The sequence below is a fragment of the Echeneis naucrates genome, chromosome 8 (assembly GCF_900963305.1).
Source record: "Echeneis naucrates chromosome 8, fEcheNa1.1, whole genome shotgun sequence".
NCBI classification, from domain to species: domain Eukaryota; kingdom Metazoa; phylum Chordata; class Actinopteri; order Carangiformes; family Echeneidae; genus Echeneis; species Echeneis naucrates.
Window position 1 is genome coordinate 10,356,315 of NC_042518.1, and position 22,500 is coordinate 10,378,814.

The 22,500-nt window shown below is 42.1% G+C and overlaps 1 protein-coding gene across 3 annotated transcripts; it reads left to right on the forward strand.

Moving 5' to 3' along the window:
- The first annotated feature begins 924 nt into the window (after window positions 1–924).
- Window positions 925–22,500, forward strand: camsap3 (calmodulin regulated spectrin-associated protein family, member 3). 3 transcript variants are annotated; one of them, XM_029508642.1, is made up of 17 exons: window positions 925–1,423; window positions 7,554–7,816; window positions 13,742–13,882; window positions 14,111–14,197; window positions 15,324–15,462; window positions 15,579–15,718; window positions 15,830–15,914; window positions 16,002–16,044; window positions 16,143–16,198; window positions 16,459–16,531; window positions 16,646–18,770; window positions 18,878–19,002; window positions 19,239–19,531; window positions 19,631–19,724; window positions 20,075–20,193; window positions 20,285–20,403; window positions 20,492–22,500. In XM_029508642.1, the coding sequence occupies exons 1-17, from the start codon at window positions 1,291–1,293 to the stop codon at window positions 20,789–20,791; spliced, it is 4,335 nt and encodes a 1,444-aa protein (XP_029364502.1). In that variant the 5' UTR covers window positions 925–1,290; the 3' UTR covers window positions 20,792–22,500. The 3 variants fall into 3 exon arrangements, with proteins under 3 accessions (XP_029364502.1, XP_029364503.1, XP_029364504.1); XM_029508643.1 differs by having other exon boundaries at window positions 16,495–16,531; XM_029508644.1 differs by lacking the exon at window positions 925–1,423 and adding an exon at window positions 2,174–2,312.

Below are 22,500 nucleotides of genomic sequence, written 5' to 3' on the forward strand. Positions count from 1 at the left end.
CAAATACTGACTGGGAAGAAATTGTTTCTTTCATTATTAGATTAACGTAGTTGAGAGGTAATCCTCTTAAAAAGTTACAGCAGTGAGGCGCATGGAGGGCTCTTGGAACTTTGAGCAACATCATGTGATGAGTCACCCTTCAGGTTTCTGTTTTCCAATATGGATGGTGATACTGCAAGTAATACTTCCAAAACTATTGGAAAGAGAAAACTCTAGGATTAGAATAAATGTAAACATTTAGTTTCCCTTTTATTGTATGTTAACTCTGCTTTTGCTTGTGTAGCGTCTTTAACACTGCAGGCAGTACGCTATACCAAAAAAAAAAAAAAAAAGCCCCATTAAATGCAGCTCTTGCACTTTATGTTGATGGCTCCAAATAATGGACTAATATCCACGTTTACATTGAATGATTAAGGGTTTGACCTTGTAACCTGCTACCCACCATGCTTATATCTAAATCTAAGGGAAAATTTCGCAAACTGCGTTAAAGCAATATGAGAGAATATGTGGCAGTACATAAAGACAACAAAGCAACATAAAATAATCTTGTTGATACTTTCAATCCAGTACGGAGTCATTTTTAACGGTGATATTGCAACATAAAAGAAAGATCTTAATGCTTCCTCTTGCATATATCACGACTTACAGTTATAAAATGTCTGATGCAAAAATGAATAAATCAATAATTTGGGGGTCACCTTTGGCTGTTTGACCTTCCCTGTCGGAAAGGTGCACCTTAGGGCGCTCACCTGTGCGCCGGGGGGATGCACCTGTAGCAGCAGTCCCCGCCTCAGCCCCACCTCCGCTCCGCGTCCGCACCGGGAAATCCCGCCCCTTTCTTGGCCAAAGCTTGATTCCTATTGGACGGCGGGCTGAGTGAGTGACGCCGGTGTGGAGCACCTGGTCGTCAGTCATCGGCTGAGGCTCAGTGGAGCTCCGTGCAGCGGACCGGCCACACAGCAATGCGGACGAAGAAGGGCAAAAAACGACGGGAATAGTGCGGTGTTTTCTAGTAACCCGGCCGCTCGGGGCTTCACGAGGTCGTCAGACGTCATTCAGATTGGATTTCGTCTCCAAAACCAAACAGAAAAGAAAGGACTCGGAAGCAGCTCCGGGACGGATATTTTCCCGACCAAACCTTTTTTTCCTCGCTACATCCGTAATCCAAGTCCGGTTCTTGTGGAGCGGTCCGCTGAAGGAGAATGACTACCTGAATATTTTTATACTGTTGTAGCCTCTTTTTTTTGCCAGCACCGCTTCCCATTTTTTTTTTTTACCCACACACTCGCCATGGTGGACTCTCCCACCATGAGGAAGACTTTTGTGGTCCCAGACATAAAGCCATTGGATTTGTATGACTGTACTAAAGCAAAAATATGCGCAAGTGTCGGCTGGCTGCTGGCAAAGTCCTACGGCAGTGCAGGTAGGCTTGAGTGGAGGCTGCGGGCCTGCGGAGTCACAATGTCAGCCGAACGGCACAATCCTTTTGTTTTTGTGTTTATCCTGTTTATTCTCCCTCCACTGGTGCAGCTAAAGGCACATGCGTGTATGGGAACTGCAGTGTGTGTGTGTGTGCGCGCGCGTGCGTGCGTGTAGCTCAGCAATTTCCAGCACAAAGAGCAGCATATGAAAGGAGGGGGACAACCGGGCGCTGCGTGCGTTTTTTTTTTTGTGAGACTCTGACACATGTCATTTGTTCTCAGTCAATGGGTGGTCACATTTATAGGTATGTGTTTATGTCTGTCTGTGTGTGTGTGTGTGTCAGAGGATCAGGCCTCCTCCCTAGGCCTTATCACGCCAAACCATTCTGTCGTATTTCTGGCCGTCAGACGTTTGCAGTCCAGCTTGGTCTGCTTTCTTGCAGTTCCCCTTAACAAGGTACCTGGAGCTTAGCTTAGATGGCTTTCAGTACCAGTCACAGTGTGAGCATCAGTTTTCAAGAATTCATAATTATCTGCGCGCCATAGCTGGCTGTGCTGTGCTGTGAGTAGAGAAACTGAGCAGACCTTTGCAATTTACCAGGGCTGCTGCCCCTCCAGTAGCTTCAGTCAACAAACCTCAAGAGGCGCCTGTGAGGAGCCATCCAGCCACTGTCATGCCAAACACACCCACCTAGGAAAGAAAATAAAAAGTCATTCTGTTGGATAGACCACAAATCACAAGACAGCGGTTGGTTTCCTGAGACTTAGGACAGTGTCAGCTTAGACCCTGAGGTGATAACAAGTCTGGTTTGTTTTTGGTTCCCTATCTGGGAAAGATGAGACCTTGGAAAAGAAGACTCTGATATAGACCTATATGAAGTAGACTTGATGGTGAGCTCCTTTTTTTTTTTCTTGTTGCGTTTGAACCTTTTCAGTAGAAGACTACACAGGTCAGTGTAATGATAGAGCATTGTTTTTCATATAAACTTTCACCAATTTACTGTAACCACTGAAGTCATGTAAAACTAAGAGGACACATTCATTTTCCTCAGATGTGCCAGTAAATAAATGCTTGGGCTGAAAGTTAATGGTCAAGGTTTCAAACACAGACTTATTTTAACTTTTGGCTGGAAAGGGTACAGGGTGAACTCTATTTTACTTTAACAACATGACTTGCATGTTACACAATCCCAGGCAAGCCCAAGGCTCAGGCTGCTCTGTGCACTCTGTTTAGCACCTCAACCACACCCTCTGGTCAAAGTCACCCTCCATGCTGAGCTACATGAATATAAAGGCTGAGACTGTGTCGATGTGCAGTTTTGTCTTCATCAACTCAATGGCCCTTGTGATTGTTTCCTGCAAGATGGAGGTGACATCATCAAGTCTATTCCCAGAAACTCAGCTGTGCAGTACAACAGATAGCACAGCGGGAGGGCATCTGGTCCCCAGCTCTTCCAGGTCAATTAAGATAATCATGACAAAAGGTGATATTTTTAATCACTGAGTCTTTGTGCAAAATGAACTTTCATGTGGACTATGTGCTATATGTCTCAGATCATTATTCAGAGAAAGTAATCATCTGAAAGCTCTTTATAGGCTTTGACTGAAATAGCAATATTTAAACAGTATGCAGAAACATGTTGCAGCAAAATGCTAACCCTCATCTCAAATAACCAAACCCATCATGTAAAGGTAGCCACCTCTAATTGTTGTAACACATTACCCAATATTGCTCTCTAAATGCTAAATAAGAGACTGCAACATTCAATTCCTGTCTACTCTAGCCAAAGAAACACAACACTGTCCTTTAAATAATTCTTTGTTCTAGCAACAGACTGCAGACAAAGTAGGTTTTCCTTATAGACTTTGATCTGCCCATGTTTGGAGTTTCATGATAATATTGTTAAGAAGCAGCATGATACCTCATAATTGCATGTGAGATTACATGCTCTTATGTACTGAAGTTAGCTGGTTTATATTTATCAGACGTTCAGACATGCTGTGTAATGGGCCTTTGTAATGCCCTGACATATTATTTCTATGTAATGTTTTCTATCAAAGGAGAAGGAGAAGGAGCAATGACGCAATGACGGATAATTTGATGATGAATTTAACTAGTTTGTGCCTTTGTATTGGAATAGGTTATGAAACTGTTGAATCACTGGTTTGCTGAAATGGTAAATACATTCCTATAAACCCAACTTGTTCATATTCATAAATGTAAATGTGTGTGTGTGTTTGGGCCTCCTTTTGAGAAAATCCTGCTTCTGTAATTTATGTGTGTTTTAATTAGTGTGCAAACAATCTAATTGGCACTTATGAAAAGATTACTTCCTCAGCTTTCATTGAAGCATTCCAAGTTTGGCCCATCATTGTCTTTGGGGTTTTGTTTTGTTTGTTTGTTTGTTTGGTTTTTTTTTTTTTTGTGGTGAAACCAAACCACCCTGTTGCTGCAAGTTTCAAAAAACATTTGTTTCTTTAGCGTGTTAGCCTCACCTAGCTACAAAGCTGTTTGCATCAGATGAAATCCTATTGGAATGATTACTCATCCTCTCCCATTCAAGGCTACTATGGTGAGTCAACAAATGACAAGGACGTAAGGAGGATGTTGTCTTGCTCTTATTGTTTACTCAAAAAGGAGAAGTTCTATTGGTGCACCATATGAAACTGTTTTGTTTTAAGTAAACAGTTTTAAGTAATATGTCTTTGTACAGTTGAAAAGTTAGCCCAGAGCATAGAATGTTTAAAAATAATTATTACATTATTGTAAGAGAAGTAAATTGCCACACTACACAGAGAGGTCAAAGGTCAGATAAACTGCAATACAGTAAATGCAGATCTGCTTGAATGTTGAAGACTAACTTCACAATGCTTCGGCAAGGTACATGCATCCTACACACTTGGCCAGTCCAGTAGCTCCCTGTTACATTTTAATTGCATTAAATGTTAGTGTCTCTATAGGATGTGCTTTTGTTTGCACTGAGCCTTTAATGCAATTTCAAGCTACTGTGCTTGTGTCATACAAGAGTGCTGCCTGTGGTAATGTGTTGCGGGGCGCACAGGATTCGTAATGTCTTATTTATGGTAAGTGGACCTGTGAAGATGGGGCACCTCATTTGTAGAACTTGAAGTGTTTCCTCTTTCCTTCTGAAAATACACTGTCAGATGTTTGCCTATTGATCCGATGTGCATGTATGTTTCTCAATCCAACCAACTGAGCAGATGAATAGAGTCCAATCAGGTAAAAATTTATTGATGATGATCATATGATAAATATAAATGTATATGAATGTTTCATAGCATGCTGTTAGAATGTGCTGAAATTAGGGAAAAAATGTCATTGCAAGTGGAATAGAACAATCTTAAGGTGTAGGTAGGTCAAATGAAGTCTTGTTATTTAATGTTTTTGTTGGCATCAGAATTTTTCTCTGAACTAGTGGTCACATGCTATGTAGAGTGTTACTTTTGCCCCTCTCACCCCTGTTAGATTTAGGGGCAACAAAACAGTGCCTACTTTGTTCTAAAATGAGCCTATAATCATCTGTGTTTGATCCTTTCCATCACATGATGAGGATGTTTACACCTTAATTTTCCAATGAGGATCATGAAATTGCAGCAAGTAATCAAAACACTTTTAATTCTTCGTTATCAATTTTTGGAAAGTGTTCCCTGCAAATGGAAGCATGAAATAAAATTAGTGAAGCAACAACATTTAGGAAGGCATGGACTGATGCCTAAATTTGACATGTGGGTGGAAAATATGTCCTGCTCGTATTCAAACCTTGCATATGTCTGCATATTTGAGCTGTTAGGAATTGTTTAAACTGTTCCAGTAAGATGCCTGATATTGAAGATTGTGTAATCTTCTGTGCTATGTTGTCACTGGTGAGAGCTACTTAATGCTCACCATTACTGTGGCAACCTTCAAATCCAAGCATAATTGTTACACTTAAATGTAAATTGGTGGTGAGCATTGGGTTTGTCTGATGTTATACTTCCCAGGCCGCCAGTTTGGTTTAAACTGTGATTGATTTCCAATTTTTCTTTAAATGTGTTCATGTTGGTTTGTTGATTACTCTCAGACACGTGTGCTTATGTGACTCCGACATGACCAGCATGCTAGCTCAATCAGTCAATGAGGTAGAAGGACACATGGCTCTTGTTATCAGCAGGATAAGCCATGCAGGTCAGTACAGAGAGGAGCTAACACTGTGGAACAGGCTGCACCAATGCTAAATACTAGACTAAATGTTGTTCATACTGGCTGGGTGAAAAGGTGCTGTTGTTTTTCTCCATTGTCCTTTTGTTGTCATAATAACAATGGGACGTGGATGGGGAATAATTATTTTGCTTTCATACTACACAAACAGGTAAGAAGTGAGGGTCAGCTCCAACACAGAGATCATACAGATGGTAGGGATTAAAACTGAGTCCAAATCTGCAGTAGATGGCAAATTCATTGGTGCTTTAAGCTCATGATTTGAAGAGTGATCTACCTGCCTGCACAATATGAATGTGTGGTAGCCTGTTAATAAGCTTTGCACACTTTAGGCATTTTACCCAGTGTTAGTAGATAAACACTGACCCTTTAACTTCAGAAAGTGACAGAGCCTTTTGCCCGAGTGTATGCAAACACAAGTTTGTTCTCAGTTTGTTTCCCCTGAGGTTGTAGCGATAAATAACATTAGGCTTTTCACTACTTTTTGGCTTGCAGCTGGTCATTCTTCTGGCTGTACCGTATTTAATTTTTACTTTTCTCACAGTAGTTGTTCTGTCTTTGTCCAGTTACTGGTGCTCTTTATGATTTGCTGATACCAAGCTTTGGGAATTTGTGTATAGATTTTTCTTTTATAAATTTGTCCCACATTTCCTTTGTGATATACTCTGTGAGACACAAAGTCATTCATGGGCAGACTGTCTCATAGGAAAATCATGCATATATCGAGCTTTCTCATCTCACTGAGTTGAGTTATTTGAATCCTGCTTTGCATTCTGGTGAAGTTATTCTTTTAGTTCATATACGTCATCGTTTTTTTTTTTTAGTTCTATTATTTAAAAACTTCAACCAAAGAATAAAGGTGTAGTGCACTTGTACTTTTGGCACACAGGAGCATATTTACAGCAAAATGGACCATATGGCGTGACTGAAAATATAGTGTAGCATTTATAGTGACTGTGGAGTGAGAACAGGGCATTGTCTCACCTCTGAAGCTGGCTGTTTTATTTTGTTGCCTGATGTAACCTACCTACATGACTTTATAATGATACAACCATGTAGTGACACCTCCCTTGTAATGACCCCTTTTTTTCTGTTAAGTACAATCTTAGGCAGTTATAAACACACATTACTGTCAACTTTGCCTTTTTGTCTTTTCAGGAAAGCTACTGGTTTTTGAGCTTGTCTACTTTTTTTCCTCTCAATGTCTGTTTAAAACAGTGATATGCTTATTCTTGTGTGTTTACACAGTGACACAGCCTATTGAGTTTGCTGTTAGCTTGATCTGAATGCAGAGAAACCAGTTTCGCTGAGGGTGTGTCAAGTGTGTTGTTTTTTGCTTTTTTTTTGGATAATTTTCTTCAAACTGTATCGACTTTAAAACTGGAGAACCAGTCCAAACAGATTATTTAGCAATCTTCCATCCATCTACATTGACTTTCTACACTTTTATCTGGGGCGAGACAGATTTTTTGCCTTTGATATTTTTCAGGTTGTACACCTCAATCGGAGATCTACGCATCTCAAGATTAGTGCAAAATTGAAATGACAGATGTTTGTTTTTTGTTTTTTGTTTTTTTTTTTTTTTAAAGAATAAGGGAAGAAACAAGTGGCAGAGCATCTTGTAATCTGCAGATGCCAAGCTCTGATCTCATCATGGCCCACTGACCTTGATGCGTGCTTTCCTCTACTCACTCATATGATTATAGTCCTAGTGAATACACCAGCTGTCCTAATCTGCCACTAAACTGGCAAAATGCAGGTTTCCTAATGTTGCTAATGGGAACTTGCTCTAATTTTCACAGCATACAGAACTGATATCCATCATCACATTTTTAAATTCCACACCCAATGTTCTTGTAACCCCACTGCTTTAAGAACCCTATTAACCCTGTTTATGTTTTTCCTCTCGGTAGAAAATGTCCCTCCAGAGCTGCGTGACCCCTTCTACTGCGACCAGTATGAGCAGGAGCACCTTAAACCGCCAGTTACACGTCTTCTGCAATCCTCAGAGCTCTACTGCCGGACCTACAGCCTGTTACTGCAGGGCACCGGACCTGAGGCGCAGCCCAAAGACAACAATGCACTGCTGGAGGTCCTTGGACAGAAAGGCATGCTCTCCAAAGCTGACGACAAGCTAGTGACTGACGCAGATCTGCGGCATAAACCCATCAAAATGGTAATGTGTAGGTCATAGGATCATTTGCTTGTGTTAAAGCACAAGTGATGAGACTATACTATTCTCGCAAGCAGTTTTTGTAGGTAGTGACCTGAATGGCTGGTGTTTTTGGGTAGGAATAGCTTAATGTAAGTCTGACCCCCTGTGAACCAGATGCTCTGCTATCCAGGCGCCCGCAGAGAACAGGGGGAGTGGGACTGGTTGTTGATTTAGTAGCTTGTTTATGCTGTGATTCAAGGGATTAAAAGGCATCAAAAAGACCCCCACCCATTCAACTCAGACCCCACCCCCTACCCTGTCCTCGCTGATCTGAGAGGATGAGTGGATCCAGCTGCTTGGGCTAGGGCAGTCCCAGTGACACACAGGAGGACTACTTTAATTTCAGGGTTTGAGAGGGAGAGAAAATCAATACAATAAACAGGCCATACCAGAACAATGGCTTAACAGTTGGGATGAAACTTTAGATACTATGTTCAGAGAGTACTGCTTGCTGGTCCAGTGAGTTAATTCAGGAGGAACTGGTTTGTCCTCTTAGTCCTTGACTTAGTCTCTCTCTTTCTCTCCCTCCTGTGTCTGCATGTTCTTCAGCCTGAAAATCAAGCGAGCTTGGCTACTTTATAAGGAATCACAACACTCTTAATGAAGAAGGGAGCTTTTATGTCTTAAGAAACATGTACTGCTTTTAAAATTAGAAAACTATTACTCACTGTAACTGAATTCCAATAAATCCTCCCTTTCATACTGGTTACTTTGACAAACAGTAATATGAATCCATTTCCCTAACATCTTGCTCCATGCTTGTACAAGCTGGTTTTTTTTTGACATGCATAGAAAGTCTCTAGGGATCTGTATGGGTGATTTTAGTGGAAAATTGTTTGACACGGTGGTGTTGATACACTGAAATCCTTGAAAGGTTTGGCGTTTCACATCGTCCAGATAGCAAAGAAGTTAGCGGTAATTGGAGTTGGCCTGTTAATATTTCGAAGGTGAGTTCGAATGCTTACTAATGCTTGCACATAGCACAACAAAATAAGTATAAATGTAAAATCCAAGCATGACAATTGCAGCCTTCACCATGCCCTGCTTTGTACCCCTGGGGGATTTTCCGATGTTCAACCACCTGCCCTGACAGATGTGTCAATTCACACCAAAGTATCCAGCAAAGCCCTCAACGGCAAAACATTTTGAAAGAATAAGCAGATTAAAAGTTTTAGTTGAAGTGGCAATGACTGCAATTTACAGCATCAGCAATCAGGATCTAATAGCAAAGTCAATCTTTTTCATGCATGCTGTTGTCTTCATTTATGTTTGCATGAAGTCTATTTGTGTACATGCCAGCTCTGGTTGTTGCTCCTTTGGCAACATTGATCCATCTCAGCTTTAAATTTGAATTGGGAAATTTTTATTTTGGCTGTTACTGTGGATGTTGCATGTGCTGTTAGTGCAGATGCTGTATGAGTCCTGCAGCTGCTCGCCCTGGGCTGCTTTCAACAATTGTCTGCCACTGACTGGCTCTGTACCTTCAGTGTGGCAAACAAGGAAAGTGGGTCATGCTGCTGCAGCTTTAGAAGGATGGAGCATCATTGTGGGTCTTGGCCAGTAAACGGCTTTGGAACGACAGGAATCTGCTGCAGCACTGCTGCATGCTACAACTTCACTTCAACTTCATGTGTCAAACAAGAGGATAACATGGAAGGCATTTTGATCAAAGTATGTTGAGTCATGCTTGATCTCACAAGTACCGACTCCTGTCACGCACCACACAGTTTATCAGTAACAGTTGTGACATTTGGCTCATCTAAAAATCCTGGGATGTAGGTTTATCCTAACCCATAGAGATGCTCATGCTGGCTTGGGTTGATGGACTAATGCCAGTGTAGGGTGCCTGGGACCTCCTGGTGCCATGATCAATGTAGGGCAAAAACAGATATATCAGAGCCCACCTAAGTATTACTGTAATAATTCTCTGCCAGAGACTGTAAACTGCTGCTACAGGATGAAAAAGCTTTTCCTGTTTGGGCCTACTGCTAGACCTTGAAATTCCTTAGTTAATAGTTAGATCCAAAAACATTCAGGAAGAAAATGAATGACATGAACTGTGTGATCTAGACGATTGAAAGCCAGTGCCAGCTTCCTCTTAATTGTATGTAATGAGAGGTTCAACTCAAGCTTTTAACCAAATAAGCTCAGAAGATGCAAGAAAGGCTGTGTGTTTACTGTCTCAGACTTGTTTTTTATTTATCTTTTTTATGTTAAGTTATGAAATACTATACGAATATGAATTAGTTAAATACTAATTCTATTCAGTTAGTTGAGCTTTATTAATGATGGCCAGAACAGTTTGAATATGCCTTTTTCTTTTATTTGTACAATTTTTTAAATCATTAATTCAATATATATTGTGTGCTCTGTAAATTTGTGTATACTGGGTATTTGGGATATTTACAATAATTCTATATGCTATATATACTATAGACTGTAGCTTTTTTTTTCTTTTCCCCCCAATTATGTTATGTTGCTCACACAGCCCATGACTGCACCAGTGTATTTACCAGCTGTGTCCTTTCCTGAAGGGAAAGCTTTGTAGAGGTACATCCTGACTGCCTTACTGATAACTTGCTGTATCTTAATGGTAACTGTCCTTCTGGTGGTATAGCCCAACCCCCATCCCTCATGAGATTGAGGATAAAGATCTGTAAAGATTAGAGATAATCTGCCATGCAGACTGAACGTCATCATCCACGACTGGATGACACGCCAGAGATGACCACTGACTCACCATGCACCTAATATTTCTCATAATCAAACATGTTACTAATATGCTACATCCACTATTGGTTTGGATATTAGAATATCGTCAAATTATCTGTGTAAAACAAAGTGAAATTGATTGCACTGTTAAGGAATTGTTCCCACAGTCACAAAGTAAGTCATTTAGTAAGTCCGTGTTGGTTTTGGATCGGCACTGACACTTAGTCTTAAATCATACTGCTGTGTAAGCAGGTTTCTGCTCAAGTGAGCATGGGTCAGGAGCTTAGTTGAAAACAGAAGTGGCAGACTATCAGAAACACTAACCATCATCTAACAGTATTTGTTGTGCTTTGGGTCTGTGTTGATGGGAAACTGATGTTGAGCAGTAATTAATATTCACCATATGTTTAATGAGTTTGGCGTAAAACTATTCTAGACAGAGTTTTCTTGCTTATATATATACAGCTCCATGTAAGCATTCATATGACAGTATAACCTCCTGTCTAAAATCCCATGCTGGGCCCCAGACCTCCCTGATCCCTGTTTTTCTCCTCCCTCAGTAGACACCAGGCAGGGTAAGGGGATGGGGTTAAGTCATATTTCAGACATAATCAGATTTTTTTTTCCCCAATCATAATTTCACTTACTGATCCACTAGGTACTTTGGAACATTGTTCATACTATTATGTAAGCAGATTTACCAAATAAGGCCATGAAGGTTTCACATAGATGGGGTTAATTGACGGGGTATTAATTTTTCCTCTTAGTGTCACATCAGTTGGGAGATTGCTAACTGTTGGCTGGCTGGATGTTTCCGAGCACAGGGCCAGTGCTAAGCCAGGAGCATGAAGCAGGGCTGCGGTTGGGCTTGTGTTGAGATGCATTGTGGGTCAGCTGGTTGGTTGTTATGGTGATCTGGCAGGGTCTGCGCTGTGTGTTCATGAGTTGCTCCTCTTTCCCCTCTCATTAGGCAGACTTGTGATTTAGCTTAGTGAGCTCTCCTGCAAAGAAAAATCCACGAGCAGCACCCCCCCTCCCCCTCCAGTCCTTTCATTCTGCACTTTAGTCATGAATTATGTGAATAATTACTGTACACTGTGACAATAAGGTTGACCACTTTCACCAAGTCTGCCAGTGTCTTGTGTGCATTCCTTCTTTTTCTATTCATCTGTTCTCGTTTCACACTGTGATGATGACTCTTACCTATGATTAGTTGTGGCTGAATGCAAAAATGTGTTCCTACATTCATTTTGTTTTGAACATAGCAAAGACAGAATTAGTTCAGTTATGTTAGTAATGTTATTTAATCCGTAAGTAATTGACTTTCTTCTCGTTAGTTAGTTTCCATCAGACAGAACTCTTCACACATACAATTTGCACAGATGCCTTATTTTGGTCTACAAATGTTCATAGCATGATATTACAATAGATTTGTGTATTCACAAAATGAAAGTTGATAAATGATACAATTTAATCTAAATACCCTTTGTTTGATTAATCACTCCTAAATATTTGTGTTCTGAATGAGTCAAATCTTGGGTAGCTCTTTGAAACTCAAGTTGCTATGTCACATAATTTGTCCCACTCTGTGCTAAAGACACTGAAACTTAGCATACACCATATAAGCAGCAGTTCTTGTCTTGGCAACAGTGTTGGGAGGGCACATCAGGCAAAGCCACATGGCTCTTGGTGTCTGACTGCAGCACATCCAGAGTGCTTGGCCCAATGCTATCTGACAAGCCTTTGCTGGCATAGCCTGTCCTGCCTGCCCCAGCGCTGGGTCTGTCCAGGTCAGCACTTTGCATCAGGGTTGAGTAGGCAGACATGCAGACAGGGCTCATGCACGCAGCTGGACTGCCATCAGCCAGAGGGGCAGGGGCAACATAAGAGGTTAGAGTAAGAATGTCTGGCCCCTGAAGTGGAATCTGTAAGTAGTAAAAGGGAACAGGCACTGATTTGCACAGATTAGGCTCAAAACCAAAGGTTGAAGATTGTAGGAGTGGACCCATGACAGGAATGTGTTGTTTGCGACTTGCCTGCCCCCTCTGCAGATCAGAATTAATTATTATGACAAGGAGCTTGATTCAGTTTGCAGTAGTGAAGAGAGAGGGGGCCCCAGTGCTGCTGTGGGATGGAAGCTACAAGGTGACACAGATAGAGGAGAGAAGGATAGAAGGATCATTTGTTAAATATACTGATAAAGAAGGCAAAGGACAGGTGTGCTATCATGACGAAACCCAGGAATAAATTAGTCATCTGTCATTATGAAAGAAAGGCCGAAGCACATAGTTTGAGTATCTGAATCATTTAAATACTCTTGGCTTCTACTTTATGGCACAAGTGGAACACAACTTCTAATGAGCTAACCGGTTTAGAGAGTTAAGAGATTCTCTCTGACTGAGCTGATAATGTTGTTGGTGTGTTTTAATGGGCTCTGGCCATTAGAGAGAACACAGTAACGGTCTCACAACTATGACAAAATGTCTGTTGGATAAAAATGCTCAGGAATAGAAAATCTATGTAAGCCAGACTGTTTTTTGTTTGCTTGTTGTGTATGTGTGGGGAAAAACCAGATGTGTAGTAACTAGGTTTTTCTAGCAAATACACCAAAACTGCAGAAAAAGATATGGGACACCTGTTTCTTACAGAGAAAGCTGCCCTTTGTTTTGCTTCCTGGTGATCTAGTTACGATGCGTCATTTTATCCTGCAGTCCCATACACATGAGTCATACAGCAATATTTTACTGCGCAAAAGAGTCGGGAAGTGCACAGGATAGAGAAGGAAAATGAAGGGAGGGCAGCTAAGCAATGACAGTGTGGGAGCACACATGTTGCCACATTACAGAACCACTGGCTCTTTAATGGTTTAATGATTGTACAACCATAAGTCCAGAGGTCACTCACATCCACTGATGTTGTGTTTGCATGCTGAGAACGCTTGTTAATGTTGCTGCTGACTCACAGCTGGCTTATGAGGACCTCTAGAGGATACTGCTTGTAAGATGATTTCTGTTTTGCTGTGAGCGATGCACTCCTAGAGCAGTAGAACTGCCAGCATTGCCCAGCAATATTGTATTAGCAGTAATTGATTTATGCTGTTGGGCTGTCTGGCCTCCTCTGTGACTTGTCTCCACTCTGGCGGTTCAACATCTCTCTCCCGTGTGATTGGTGCAGAGTGCTCACCTGGCAGTGATAGATGCCCTGATGGCTGTGGGAGCCATGGAGATGGTGACTGCGGTGAACACATGTGGCTCTGCTGAACTGCTGGGTGGAGCTTCCAGCTGGGAGGATGCTCTTCTTCATTGGGTTAATGCGGTAAGGAGTAAACCAGAGAGAAACAGTGCTTGTTCCAAGCACACATATTTATTGTGTTCTCGCATCGAACACTTAACCGTCATGTTGTAGATGACCCAGTGTGTATTTAGCTTCTTGGATTAGGATGCTGTCATCTTTGAATAAGTATGTTTTATTAATGTTACAACACATGGCACAAATCATTGCTGAATGTTTATAAACATGTGTATCTTGTTGCCCTGTCCTCAGTTAAACCAGAAGCTGAGGGAACTTAGTGAGGGATCCAAGAATGACTCGTCTCAGGTTGTAACGGAGCCTCAACCAGTTCAACCCTCTGTAAGTCCTGCATTTTAAATAATAATAATAAAAAAAATACATATATCTATTGGGTTTATTGAGGACTGTGCTGCACTGCCAGGACTTTACTCTCAGGTAGTCTGCAAGCACAAGAAATACCGGTTGACAGAGTACATTAAGAACAGCATCACTACTTTGTCAACATGGCACTCTTGTCATGTCAAGAAATTAGCGTCATCACAACCCGTTCTCTTCCTTGTCTAGTTCCTCCACTGTAGGCTTAATACCTGTCCTTGTGCTCCTGTTCTCCACTTCCTCGTCTTTCTCTATTTCCTATCCCTCCTGCTCTCTGACAGTGTCCTACTCGCTGGTACTGGAAACTTGTTCCTGTAAGTTTCTTCCTTTCCTCTGCTCCTTCCCCCTGCCCCTCCATCCCTCCAGTGTCTTCATCAAATTTACCAGCAAATATCTGAGAGTCTGAAGGTGTGTTTTTAATTTCTCCATATGCTGGTGTGAAAATACTACTCTGCATCACATAGTAGTCTGCACTAAATTGCACGTCACAGAATAAATGTCATAAGCAGGGGCATGACAGGCATTGTTGTTAACACCCAAGTGGTGCATGAACCATCACAATTGTTATTTGAAGCCATGAAAGTGTACACTGCACAACCGGTTCCTCTGGTTGTCTGTGTGTAAGAGGTGTGTTTTTGTGTGTGGAAGACTTCAGAGACAGGCTTGAAGTCAGCTGATCTCTGATACTGTTTTGTTTTTCTATATATATTGGGCATTCCTCAAACAACTTTTAAAATTTCTTTCTCACTTTCTCTCCTCCCCCCACTCTCTGCCTCCTGAGACTCTCATTTGTCCCACTTTTCCCTGACAGAACCTTCCCTCTTTCTGCTCTGATTAAGTTACTCGATTTGCCTCAGTCATATGTCGCCTAAGCCATCTCTCGCATGACCTTCATTTTTCCTATTTCTTATGCTTTATATACACTTTTTCTCTAATATTTTCTTTTATGTATTACTTGCATATGGACTCAAAATAGTTGATGGATAACTTGGTCGTTTTGATGGTTTTTAACACTAATATCCCATAATATTTTACTTGTTTGTCTTTGCAGTATTTTATTGACATGTTCATCTATTGTTGTGTTTTTTAGCTCCGTTACAGGAAGGATAAAACTCAGTCCAAACAAAATCCCATCTTTCCAGTGGTGAATGAAGTCAAACATTTGTCCAGTGGTTGTGCTATTGCAGCTGTCATACATTACTATTGCCCTGGCCTGCTAAGACTTGAAGGTACCAACGAACACTGTAACACTTTAGAAGAATTCGAGCCCTTGGCCTAATTTATTAATAATAATAATAATAATTATTATTTGTAACACCTTAATATTCTTTTCTCTCTCTGTAAGACGTGTGTATGAAGGACTCCATGTCTGTAGCCGACAGTTTGTACAACCTGCAGGTCATTCGTGAGTTCTGTGACAGCTGTTTAAAGTCCTGCTGTTACTTAGCACTGGAGGACATGCTGTACACACCGCAGGAGCTTCAGGTAATTGTTCTTACACGCCTGATCATCAACTAACTGAATAACACATTAACAAGAAGTTGTCTTCTGTATTGTCTACTTATTGCCGGATTTCATTCTGTTTGATATGTTTAGCTCAACTTGATGAGTTTCCTGGCAGAGCTGCTGAGCTGGTTTGAAGTGCGAAAGCCAGAATTTGTTCAGCCTATTAACACGTTAGGTAAGTGTTACTAATTTGGTGTTGTTTACCAAATACTGTATAATCAAGTATTTAAATATGTCTCTTGATGGTTTCCTTTTTTATTAGATGGATCTACACCAGCAACACAGAGTAGCTTGAGTTGTAACAGGTACAGAAGCTCTCTCAGTACTACTATTCTTTTGTGTCATCTGATGTACTCTTTGGATCCACTTGTGTGAACTGAAAAGTTCTTTATTCTCCCTGCAGTACCTCCCCTTCAATCTTCAAGAAGCCTTTCCTACCAATCTCCTCTCCTGCGTCAGGTAAAATTAAGATTTCCCTCTCATTGTTACTTCACCTACATTTATTTCTATAATTTCACCTCTTTCTCCCAATGCTTGTTTGTTTCAGTTGTTTCATGTACTCTTGTTTTCTCACTTGTCCCAATATTTTCAAGTTTTTGTACATATCCTTTTCATTATTATTTGTATATTGTTTGCTTGATTATGTGCATCCTATATGTTGTGCATCCCTGTGTGGTGTGCATGCCTTTACATGTCTGTGTGTCCCCCATTGTACTCAGGACCTTTGACTCAGTCTACCTCAATGTCTCATATAGAAGGAGTTGGAAAGTCATGGAGCAAAAAACCCCTCAGGTAGACCTCATATATTTACCTACATTTAAAAACTGTGTAATGCACTGATTTTTATTGTCTAATTATTGTTTTCTTTTTCTTTCTTTCTTTCTTTTTTTTTTTTAAACTTCCTAGCCGCCCCTTGTCTGCAGTGTCCTTCAGCATTCCTTTTGGCCTGGATAGTGATGTGGATATTGTAATGGGCAACCCTGTGATAACACGCTCTGTGAGCTCAGATCAACTCAACCCAGCAGGCCAAAACATTACCCGAGTTCCCTACACCCCTCCTGAAGACCTTAGCCATTTGCTTAATAAACCCCAAGGTCCCAACGGCCCGCAGAGGGCTTCATGGGCCACCCAGGCTCCTAGTGTTCCACGGGTGGCAGAGGAGAATGGGCTTGCAGGGACTGAAACAGGAGAGCTGCCAACCATTGAGGAGGCTCTTCAAATTATCCACAATGAAAGCAAGATGGAGCCTCGTTTACACCCTGATGGTGCTCCTGATGGCTTCTACCTCCACTCTCCTGATGACCCTGGTAGCTCTAGACATAACAGCAATTTAGCAGCCATTAGCTGCTCCGCCCCTACTCGCTCAGGGATGATGTACCGGCCCACAAGAGAGTCCAGGGAGCCCACTCGCACCAGGAACACTTCTGAATGTTCACGAGATGACGACTCAGTTTTGAGAGATGGCAGTGTAGACTCTGATGCGTCTGAAGACATGCCTAAGGCTCAGTCCACTCCATCCACACCAGCTGTGGGTGCACACTCTGCTAGGGGAAATGGCAGAGGGGAGTCTGACAGCGGGGTGAAGATGACCAGCTTTGCTGAACGTAAAAAGAAGCAGACTCCAGACTCTCCAAAAGTCAGCGACTCTTCTCCTCAGATGACTACATGGGCTCAAAAGTCTGAAGAAAGCCCCAGCAAGAGCCCACAGCTCAATAATGAAATGTCTGAGCTGGGAGCTCGGCTTGAAGAAAAACGCAGAGCCATTGAGGCGCAGAAGAAACGCATTGAGGCCATTTTTGCAAAGCACCGGCAGAGACTGGGGAAGAGTGCCTTTATGCAGCTAAAGAGAGAGCAGCGAGAAGGCGAAGCTGAAAGCGAGGGAGGGAATGGCCAGGTCAGCACCTCATCCACAGAAGAAGACCTCTCTCATTTGACATTGGAAGAAAGACTTGCTCGTATGGAGGAGGAAGAGCAACAGGAACAAGATCAACAGCACCCCCAAGTGGAGGATGATGGTAATATTAAAGGGGGACTCTTCAACAAGCCGGTAGGTCACTGCAAAGAGAAGGCAGGAACACCAGGAGATAAGGGCCCCCAGGGGATCCCAGGGGAGAAAATGATGGCTCCACTAGGGGACTATAACAATGCTGTCTCAAAGCTGACAGCAGCTCTTAGCTCTTTGCAAAGTGACATGCAACGGTTGACTGAGCAGCAAAACCAGCTAATAAACAAAAAGGCTGGAACTCCCAACAAGTCCTGGGTTATTCCAGCGAGCCCTAAAACCCCCCCCCAAGCCCGTCCCTCTGCACGCATGTCTCGAGAATCGACTCGAGATTTAAATTCTGCCTCCTCATCTCCGTCTGCATCACGCAGAATCGCAAACCACACCACTCCTCCTAAATCCCCCCATGTCCAGCGTAGAGCCCAATCTGTCCCACCCAAAAGCCCTAAACACCACCATCACAGTCGTCCCTTAGATATTAAGGTCCCAACACTATCCAGAGTTCTCACCCCACCCCAAAATGTGGACCGCATCCCCCACCTTCGACGTGTAAACCCCTGGCAATCCCAAGTCCAGACTTCATCCTCATTCTCTCTTGGCGACTCTGGCAGCTTAGATGAGCTGTGCTCAGCTGGAGCAACTCCTGTTCCCACACCAGCCATAACCCCCTTACCAACACCTACCGCAACTCCCCGTCCTACTGCTGATGACGCCCTATCAGAGGTAGGCTCCATTGATGATCACAGTATATTTAGCATGGACCTGGAGGCAGGATCCCTGCATAGTCCACTTCCTAAGAAGGAAGGGCAAACAGGTGGGGGCTACAGCTCTGGAGCCCCGTCAGAGTGCTCCTTTGAGAGCGATGCCCCAGCAGGGATGCCCAACGGCAAACGCAGTAGCCTGATCGAAATCCCCCTGTCTGCTCTGCGAGATGGGGAGGACGATGACGTACCAGCTGATGCCTTCTCTGACTCAATGAGTGACCGGACGGAGCCAGAGCTGAAACCAGGTGTTGGGTTCTTCTTCAAGGTAGGTGATTAATAATTGAAACTGTATGTTCCATTCTAAAAATTTTGTTTTTGTTAGGTCCACACATACATGTCTCTTTATTTGATTTTTTTTTTTTTTTAAATTAGGATGACAAGGAGAAACCGGAAGATGAGATGGCCCAGCGAAGAGCAGCTCTGCTGGAGAAACAGCAGAAGAGAGCAGAAGAGATGAAACGGCGCAAACTGGAGCAGGAAAAAGAAAAAGAATCTAAGTGAGATCCTTTTCTTTTCACCTGCATTTCTAACCAAATCAAGGCTGTGTCATCTCATGTCTCGCATTTGGCAACATATAATTGATTATTATGTTTCATTTATTTACTGTCCCATCTTTGGTAAATTGTTGTTGTTGCTTGGTGGACCACCTGTCTCCTCATTGCCTTTGGTTTAGCAATGGCAGAGTGAGCCACTGAAGTTTAATGCATTATCTTTATTATCAATATCTTCTCAGCAAACCTCAGTGGATGATAATTGAGGGCTGGGGGAATAAGAGTGAGGACAGACCCCAGACCCCTGGCACACCTCCTGCATCACGCACCCCACCAGTAGAGGGAACTCCCCAGCGTAGAGGAGATTTCACAAGGCAGGAGTATGAACGGAGACAGCAGCTGAAGATCATGGAGGACTTGGACAAGGTTCTTAGGCAGAAACCCACCACGGTTCGTGGTGTCAAGAAACAGAGACCTAAGACTGTGTTCAGAGATGACTCTGTACTCTCTCAAAGCCCTGTCAAGGGTTTCATGGGTAAATAGTTCTAACGTTAACTCACTCAGGTCTTCATCATATCCTCTCATCAGAAATGCTCCTGGTTTCTCAATACCATTTTTCCATTCTATCCTCTAGGCACCAAACTAAACAAAGTGTACTCCCACTCAACCATGAACCTGTCATCTATGGCTAATGACTCTGGTGGCCTGTCTGTTAGGAAGTCTCCGAGGTAACCTGGACACTGACATTGGCTTCTTCTTAGCTTATTCTAACCCTAACCCTTAAAATGTACTATCCAATCAAAAACACTGCAGGGAATATTTAAAGTCATAAAGAACGCCAACATTTCTTTTACACCATATTAGTTTACTATGATGATGAGTTTAGGAAATGCATAAGTATAATTGTATAATATGAATAATAAGTATAATAATTCATTAATAATTAATAATTACCAGCCGCAGGTCCTGTAGAGCAAAATTTCTGATTGGTGTTATTTGGGGTAAAGGAGCATGTACATACAGTCCCAAAATCTATTTATGACTTTTATTTTCAAAATATGTCTTTGACTCCCTCCAGCCGTTCCCACTCTCCTTCCCGACTAATGTCACCAAGACGAACAAGTTCTCATAACGGAGACAGGGATTGGGAGACTGGCTCAACTATTTCCTCCCCCGCATCAATCCCAGAATATACAGGTATTTGATATGATTTGATTGATTTTCTTAGTTAATCCATCACGGGGTGTTTTGTTGGGTCCATGACTTTTAGAAATGCTTTATCTTGTAGGACCAAAGCTGTACAAGGAGCCTAGCTTTAAGTCCAACAAATTTATCATCCATAATGCTATTACTCGCTGCTGCCTGGCTGGAAAGGTCAATGAACCACAGAAAAACAAGATTGTGGAGGTAAGCCTTCATGTTGCATCAGAGTCTATTAAGGAAGTGAAAGAGCTGCCCTTACTAGGTATTTTTGTGTCTGTGGCTCCCTCTTCAGGAAATGGAGAAGAGCACGGCCAATCATTTCCTCATCCTCTTCAGAGATTCCAGCTGCCAATTCCGAGCAGTTTACACCATGAATCCAGAAACAGAGGAGATGGCACGGCTCACTGGCATTGGTCCCCGTATCATTACAGCTGAGATGGTAGAATCCATTTACAAGTACAGCTCTGACCGCAAGCAGTTCACGGCCATCCCGTCCAAAACCATGTCCATGAGTGTTGACGCCTTCACCATTCCTGGTCACTTTTGGCAAAAGCGACCAGGAACTCCGAAAAAGCTCGGCACCCCCAAATAAAAGACTCAACATGGGTAGAGATGTGACTATTCAGGGAACTGACTCAGAAGTTAACTCGTGTTGTCCTGAATTTTGGCCAGTGAGACACTTGACATCGTTCACTACCCAGATCAGCTACCAATGAACAGCATGACAGAGCTTATCAACCTGGACCCCAAGAACAATCCAGTCAACTCTACATGGCGAGAGAAAGAGCCAATCACTCACCCATTCTGCCAACATAGTTACAGAAATTTCGAGAGCCTCTGATTGGCCCTAGATTGTAAAATGTAATGCAACTGATTCTCTCTCTCGCACCCTACCTCCCCATGCCTTACCTTACCCTGCCCCAGAGTCATTTTTGCGACTCTTTGGTAAGAAAAAGAGGAGACAACCATACTGCCTTTGCCCACACAACGGCATTTTGGGCCAGAGTAGTTCCTGTCCCTCTTAGTTCTGCTTGCTTTTCCTTTGGCTGCTTTTTTCTTCTTCTTTTTTTAATCTTCCTTTTCTTCCAGGGCTCATTCTCTCTCCAGCCTACCAAGAAAAGTGGCTCATCTCAGTTCTGATAGGAGATCTCAGCTGAAAATGAACAGCAGGTAACTCTGCTATATGAATGTAGGGCACACACTAACCACTGATTCCATTCAGGGTTGTTTTTACTGGTTAGTAAGGACCAGAAAATACCATAGTGGGTGGTTCCTCTGTGGGCTGCAGTGGCGGTGACTACTGTGGTTGCCAGTGGACTTGCACACCAAGAAACTGCCTGTGCCCCCACAGTCAGTGCACTCCACACCACTCTCCTTCAGCTGTAGACATCTGGATGTTTTGTTTTCTTTTTTTATACTACATTGACATGTTTTTGCAGGACAAATCGCTTCAGCCTTTCAGAGCTGGAAAAGAATGAAATTAATGTTTTTGGTTTTTTTTCCCCCTCTTAAAACTGCTTTCTTATTTTAAACGTGATGAATTGAAACGATATCTGAGCTTATCTTGAAAAAGAAAAATACTGGAGACATGAAGGAGAGCTTTATCATGTTTATTATTACTTGGATATAGCTCTGTGTGAAAATGATAATCAATGCTAATTTAATATATACTGAATGCTGATTATTTTGATTTATTTTTTGTTTTTGACAATGATTTGTAAAAGTATGTTGACCTTTGTAAGCTATGAATAAGCTAGCCTGCTGCTTGAGCATTAGTGAGATGTGTGTTTGACATGAGAATGAGTGAATGAGAATGAAGAAATTGTCAAAAAAAGATGAGAGTTGCGGAAACCTTTTGTCTAGGGATTAATAAATACATTAGGTCACTAGGACTCTGTTTCTTATTACATGATTCCCTGTTTATGTCTCTGTTTCGAAGCAGTTTTTATAAAGGGTAGTACTGTAACATCTCACCTTCTCTCTATTCTCTCTATAGCCGGGAAAAGTGAATGCAAAACTTTTTTTTTTTTTCCCTCCCCTGGCAGTCCACACTATTAGAAAAAACACTTGACCTTGGATTTTTCTTGGAGTTGGTTCAGTATCACCCCACGATCTGAAAGACATTATCCCTCTTGCCCACCTTTTGAGCCTTTAGCACTACAGCAGCTGTTGGGTTGCAGCTGTCTTCTCTGAAATTACTGACTGCCTCCAACAGTTGTATTGTTTGAATGAGATTCCAGTGCGAAAAAAAAAAAAATGTCAAGAGCAGTGTTTATTTAAAAAAAAAAAAAAAAAAAAAAA